This window comes from Penaeus vannamei, chromosome 32 (genome assembly GCF_042767895.1).
Source record: "Penaeus vannamei isolate JL-2024 chromosome 32, ASM4276789v1, whole genome shotgun sequence".
Taxonomy (NCBI): Eukaryota; Metazoa; Arthropoda; class Malacostraca; order Decapoda; family Penaeidae; genus Penaeus; species Penaeus vannamei.
Window position 1 is genome coordinate 4,080,438 of NC_091580.1, and position 7,323 is coordinate 4,087,760.

General features: G+C 37.7%; 1 protein-coding gene across 1 annotated transcript in view; it reads left to right on the plus strand.

Moving 5' to 3' along the window:
- The window catches only part of Tctp (translationally controlled tumor protein), a 6,988-nt gene extending 37 nt beyond the window's left edge, over nt 1-6,951 (plus strand). Inside the window, exons 1-4 of the mRNA XM_027373879.1 lie at nt 1-112; nt 4,171-4,426; nt 4,919-5,164; nt 6,845-6,951. The exon at nt 1-112 is cut by the window's left edge and continues 37 nt beyond it. Of these exons, the coding sequence (XP_027229680.1) occupies nt 85-112; nt 4,171-4,426; nt 4,919-5,141 (507 nt within the window). The 5' untranslated portion in view covers nt 1-84 and the 3' untranslated portion in view covers nt 5,142-5,164; nt 6,845-6,951. The remainder of the gene's footprint in view (nt 113-4,170; nt 4,427-4,918; nt 5,165-6,844) is intronic.
- The last annotated feature ends 372 nt before the right edge of the window (nt 6,952-7,323 follow it).

Sequence of the window (7,323 nt, forward strand, 5' to 3'; positions counted from 1 at the left end):
GGGTCGGTCCTTCCGTGCTCTTCCACGGTGAACAAGACCAGCTCCCTCACCGGTCGAGAATTTAGCGACGATCATCTAGCCGCCATGAAGGTCTTCAAGGACATGCTCACAGGTATGTTGTGAGCTGTAATGTGGGGATATTATAGAAACTAGTATTTCGTCCATATAACACCAGATGTGAGCATTTTTTTTGTTTGAAAGACAGAGGGAGTTGACAGCTTTCTCTGAACTCCCACTCCTGTCAAAGTAGGGTGAAATTTACTCCCAATTTCACATCTAATTGAAGCAGCACTCGCAGTTGTTGTGTTTTTTATGAGAAATTGTAAATACTATCTCACTGAAGAAGGGAGAAAGCCTCGAGTCGCGTATGTAGGTCATGAATGACTTCCTCATCGATAGACCGTACCCACGTCTGGCCTGGATGGCAGAGATTACTGGTGTTGCAAGACAAGGCTAAACTCAGGATTTAGGTAATATTCTAGAAACTCTGTCAAGGTAGATTTGGAAATGCAAACCCACACCATTTTTTGGGTTAATAGAACAATTTTCCGAGACCTTTCGTCGTATTTCATGTGAATCTAGCACTCGATTTCCTTCACAAGCGAAGCATAACTACGATAGCGGTCTCGATAGCTGGGGAGGGCATGGTAGGCCTTCATATCTGGGAATTCAAGAAATATTGGTTGAATTCTAGCAAGGACTGTATATTAACACCTTTCCGGATGGTGTAGGGGGCTCTGGCCTTTAAGCCTGGTCTACGAAATCTTGACTTCGTATCTTCCGGTAGGATAGAGCCTGGGTATTAGGTATCCGATACGTTTTCAGTAGATATAGGGGGGTTCTCAGGTATTCCAGGTTGTTGTTGGAGAGAATTGTGATCGCTGTTCAGATATTCCTTAACTGGTTATATTGAGTGTTTATGTTCATGTTCACACTGGAAACTAATAGGCTTATTTGATGATTTCCCTTGCATACCTCATCTGCTACCAATCCGTCCGATTTCCTGTCCCTCTTAGCAACTTTGTCATTTTGTCGCAGCTCTGGAGGTGTAAAGTTACTGTTGCTCCTGAAAATTGTAGATTTTATACCATTGAAAACTGTTATCAATTTGTGCAGGAATTGGTATTAAAGAAAACTTTCTTAGCGTGTCTTACCATATGGTAAGTTCAGATTCTTTAAATTAGGTGTGAGGCTGCATTTCCAATAATACCAAAGTCAAATATGGGAATGATAAAATCCTCGGTATCTGTTAGAGAGCAACGCACCCTCCGAGAGACTCAAAAAAAGTTTTTCTGCAGGAAATCCGAGTTCATCGATTCTCAGCTTTTTCTGCGAATGAATCATTCAGGAGATCGAGTACCATTTCTCTATTGATGATCTTGATTTGATAGTCCCGTTAGCAGGGTAGGGCATGAAATATATCTTGGAAATTTTGGGATAAAACATGATTAAATAAAAAATGATGATAAAAAATGCGTAAAACTTACAGACAGTATTCAATGCCATATAGTAGAGCGGAAGAAATGAGCTGCAGTGGCCTCATATTTAAATGTAGAAAATATAACAAGTGGTTGAAGAACATATAACAAGTGGTTGCTGCTCAAATCCTAAGTTGATCAGCTCGTTTACCTTGCCAATAAAAACACAATACTGACCACTTAACTCTTTGTGATGTCCTAAGTAGTTCATGTGTTACTACATGCATGTCAAAACAATATTTGGCTTATCAGTCTATACTGTTGCACATTATGCTCTTAACCCATTAACACCGGTATATTTTGAAGCAGAAAATAAAAGATTCCGGGTAGCTACAAAATCGATGTGCATTGCTAGCGCAGGGGTAGGGGGGGGGTTGGAACGTGTGAATTCCCGTAGTTTTGTTGAAAGGTGAGTTGGGATCTCGTAGTCTGTAGAGTTTCATTGGCTGATTTTAGGTGTTCTTTTGTGTTAGTTTTATGCATATTTTATTACTATTCTTATTTATGCCTGTTTTACCCCTTAATTTCCATGATTATACTTCATGCCCTTCCCTATGAACGAGACTATCAAATCAAGATTATCAATGGAGAAATTGTACTCGATCTCCTGAAAGATTCATTCCCTGAAGAAACAAAAGCCAAGAATTAACAATCATTGGATTTCTTGAAAAACATTTTTTTTTTACTTAGTCTCTGGAAGGGTGCATTGCTCTCTGCAGCAAATACTAAATACTTTTAAGAACATAAATGTAACGGCACACTGATAATTTGCCAAATATTACAAACATGTAGGTAGACAGGAAAATTTGGAATATTGGAGTAATGAGTTATGCAGTCAGTGTTTTGTTTTTCCTGGCAAGGTAAACAAGATGAGCAACTTTCTCTGAGTGGTGATATGCAGGGGAATATTACCTGTGAATATTAGGCTGCTGCAGCTTAAACTGTTGTTTCTGACTTTCTTTCTTATGCTTTCTAAGATGGTGTCCATTTCCCTCTATATCTGGGCATTGCTATAAGTAATCTACATAAGTTCCTTTCTCTAGTTTCTAAGTATATAGAAATTATTGTGCAGAAACCCCCTAACCCCCACATTCTTAGCCTTGATAGCAGGGGAGGGCATGAAAGGTACCAGGGAAATTGCAGTGTAAATTATGAATAATGTACAGAATTGGTCTCTCTATTGTTTAATGCAGGGGTGCCCCCCCCCCCCCATGGTGAGCTGCCACCCCCTAAACCCTACCCAGAAAAACAAACAACCCTCCATGTTTTCATGTTAGGAGAGAGCACATTACCACCATCAGGGAGCAGTATTGCCAAGTCTATCTGATACTCTCTCCTGTTGTGAATATGTAGAAGATTCTTTGTTCTGGTTGAGGGATGGGGGCAGCAGCCCTTCATGGCACACTATATTAGACAATATATTGCCTGATTGTGCAGATTATTCATATTTTACCCTGGATTGCCCTAGTACCTTTCATGCCATTCCCAGCTATCAGGGCCAAACTTGTAGCTATTGAAGGGTTGGGGAGGTTTCTATGCACTAAAACCTTCATATTTGCATTGTAGACTGCGAGGAATTGGGTACGGCTGCCATTTGCAGATTCCCTGGCCACAATAGGGACCTTCCTAAAATGGGAGACGTTTTTTTGGGGGGGGGAAATTAAAGAGGTTAGATTATGGGATATGGGTAAATATTCAGAAAACCTTTGCAAATCTGATCTTAAAATTGGTATCAATAGATTCCTCCCCTTGTACGCTATCTTGCGTTGAATATTTATCCTCGGACCCCCTCCCCATGACCCACAAACTCGGCTTTGATAGCACGGAGGGGATGAAAGGTACCAGGTAAATTGGATAATTTTGGTTTTCCACAGCCAACCAGCTATGCAAAAAAAAATTCTGATTGTTAAGTGTAGTATGTGCGTATTTGTTGTTGTTTCCCATTGCAAATGACAGGTTCTAGAAGAAAGTGAAGCATTTTTCTCTCAAAAGACATTGCTGAAGAAAAACATTGGTTAATGTTATCGAGAGGGACGTGCAGAAAGAGGTAATTGGACCCGCCACCCAATAGAGCATAAAGAACATAGCTACAGTTGCAGGAGCCTCATATTTACGTTGATGAAAATCTTAAAATCTGAAAAAATAAATTTGCCGTATATTGCATGGAAGCGACTAAGTAAACATCGGAGCGGGAGGCGGGGTGGGTGGGGGGATCAGAGATTTAGTCATAACTCCTTTATTTTTATGTATGTCACAGAAGTATTATGTCACGGGATTGCCAAAGCCTACTAGATTAGATTTTTTCAAATTTGAGTATTTTTTAAAATATTCATCGAAAGTTCAGCACAATATATATTGAAGATAAATGAGCCAGTTTTGTTAGTGTATACTATGTACCAAGGTCTAGAGTATCACTTAACTAGACCTTACAACATTCCCTGTCTCCTGTACTCTTTTATTACCATTATATTAATCAGATAATACGCTGATTAAGGTTCATAGGAAATATAATTTTTCAATATTGTTACATTTCATACTTTTACATTGACACCACACAATGGTTTATTTACCACTTTTTCCTTTCCCTCATCCTCTTTCCCCTTTTGTTTATATGAACTTTAGAAAGTGAAGATTTTCAAGTCAGAATTGTTCTTGCTGTAGTAGTAGTTATTTAAGAAAAATTATTTTGCAGGTGATGAGATGTTCACCGACACCTATAAGTATGAGGAGGTGGATGATGCCTTCTACATGGTAATTGGAAAAAATATTACTGTTACTGAAGATAACATTGAGCTGGAGGGAGCCAATCCATCAGCTGAAGAAGCAGATGAAGGCACTGACACTACTAGTCAATCTGGCGTCGATGTAGTTATATATATGCGTCTGCAAGAAACCGGCTTCCAAGTCAAGAAGGATTATCTTGCTTACATGAAAGAATATCTAAAGAAGTAAGTTCAAAATTAATAACTAGTGTAGAGATTAATGTAGGAAAAATATAGAAGTATACATTTATTATTCTTGATGTATATTAGTAGTCTTGCTGTATGGTATTATTCTTGATGAATAGTACTGTGTGTGTATGTTTACATGTATGTGTGTGTGTGTTCGTGTACGTGCGTGAGTACGTGTGTGTGTGGGGGGGGTGGGGGCTGTTCAAGCTCTTATTTGTTTTAGTTGGATTTAATGCCCCTATAAACATTGAGAATTTGTTAGTTGTTGAAAAAATACCATTATTTAAGGTTGAATGGGGTAACTGTTTTCAGATGTTAGTGACCATAAATTAGTTATTGCATCACTGTTAGTACCAGTAGTGTAGAGATAAGAAAGGCTAACATTTACTGCCAGAACTTGAGTTGAACATCATTTGGAGAGTATCATCACAGCTCATAATTCCAGGATATGTTATTAAATTACCAGTTAACAATTTATTCTCTTTCCAGTGTAAAGGCAAAGTTGGAAGGCACACCTGAAGCTTCAAAGTTAACATCTATCCAGAAGCCTCTGACAGACCTTTTGAAGAAGTTCAAGGACTTGCAATTCTTCACTGGTGAATCAATGGACCCTGATGGCATGGTTGTTCTCATGGATTACAAAGACATTGATGGAGAAGAGCGGCCAGTCTTGTATTTCCCAAAATACGGTCTAACAGAGGAGAAGCTATAAACATTATTTATTTCTGAGTTATTGTAAGTGCACTCTTTTTTTGTATTAATTGTATTATGGTTAATGATAAGCAGATAAGGCTGAGTAGCAGCAGAGCAAGTTGATTTAATCCTTTTAGTATGGGTCAGAAGACTAGGAATGGACAGATAGGCGAATGATAGCCTAACTTCAGCCAACTAAAAAAGTAAAGAGAGCATTAGTGTATGAGTAATTAAAAGAAAGAAATAAGGGTAAAGAGAGCATTAGTGTATGAGTAATTAAAAGAAAGAAATAAGGGTAAAGAGAGAAATAAGTATAATTAAGAATAAAGGAAATACAGGAGATGATTGAACAAGTTAACCCATTGGATCTGGATCTTTCTCTCAGCAAGTTGCCCAAAGTCTAGGCATGAGGCAAAAGGGGGGGCCATAATTTTTTTTTTTTTTTTTCCCCATTTTTAAAATTATAAAGTATGATATATGGACTTTCATCATCTGAAATGAAAATCTGATCATTGAGAAAATCGTACATTTATTCGGCTTTCAAATTATCCAAACCCCATTAGAATTGGCCAATTGGTTACGGAGTGACACAAGAAAATGTAGGCGAAGGTGTAGTTTTGAGATTTCAGGCTTTGAAGTTGGAAACTTTTTTTTTTTTTTTATCTGATCTCTGCGTCAATCTTGATGCATTTTATGACATTCACATGGTATTCTTAAGTGTAACTGGTAACTGGTACTAATGGCAATGACTGCACATGATTGTAGAAGTACTGCATGTCATCACAGGCTTCGTAGTGCCTCGTGAGGAATTTCATACGAATTAACAACTGCAGCCGTGGTTGAGATGTATTTCTCATATTATGTTTATTAGTTACAGGAATAGCATCTATCATTAGTAGTCTGTCTCTCATATATCTTCATTAATTGCAAATTACTTTGTAGGTTTCTTTATCAAATTTCATTTATAAAGGTGCTTAAAATGCAGTGCATCACTGTGTATGGGTAAAATTTTCAGTGTCAGTCAAATGATGTGTATTTACTTGCATGGGCTTGAATGTCTTTAGATTTTTTTTATACTTCTGTGATGTATTATAGGCTTATAGTTATCGACGAAAAGGCAGTGTATCTTGATCTGTTGATATATTAAAGGCACTTACAAGAGTAAATGCTTATTATTGGAATTGTCCGAGATTAGGACTGTGACCAGGGAACTCACTTGTGATGGATGCATTATGATGCAAAATTTCAAACAGGCTTCCACTTTCCACATGAAGAACAATGGATGTAATTAGGGGGTGGGGTCTGAAGACTAGAAATATATTTTGAAAGTTCCACAACCTTGGTGTGTATAAACAATAAATTTTGTGGGTGGGTAATATTTTCCATTTTATTAAAGCTTCGATAATGTTTTTCTTCTAATTAAATGACATACTAGTAATAGCATATGTATTACTTTTGTGTTTCTATTGGATTGTGTTAAATTAAGAAGTAACTTTGATAAAATGTTTTCTAGCAACAATAATATTACTTCAATGTGTGAAAGTGTTGGGGGTATTCTCAATGTTGGCAAAAGGGCTTATACATAGCCGGGTACTGTAAATGCACATTCATCTTGCTAAGTGCCTCACACCTGGACATCCTTTTCAGGATGTAGGCATTTGCCCAAAATATGAAAACCGAGTTTGGACTTCAAAAGTTAATTTCATTGTTTTCTGTTTACAGATGCAGCAGCCCTTGTCATCTGGACTCCCAGGATCACAAAGCCAATTGTTAATGGTCCTTTTTAATTTAATTTTAACATACTCAGATAAATTAGTCATCCCCTCCAATATACTGTTTTATTTCTTCCTTAACCAAAGCTCATTTGGTAAAGAATTAAGCAAGTAAACATTTTATACAAAAGGAAAATGTAATATATTTTCCATCTCTTTCACAGAGTAATATTCCTTTTTAATGCAGGAAATCACCCCTACTTAGGACCTCAGCCCTTGCCTCAACAAATTTTGCATGGTTGTTTCTCCCTTCTCCTATCTTCTCCAAACCTTCTATCCAATTCCTAAGATGGAAGAGCCGTGTTGAAAGGGTGAAAGGCTGACTTCTTGCCAGTCATGAACAGCCTCAGGGAGCCACGGGCACTGTATTCCTTGGTAAATCATTCAGCCCTTACTCGTTATTGGGACCCAGAGGAATGACCCTTTTTA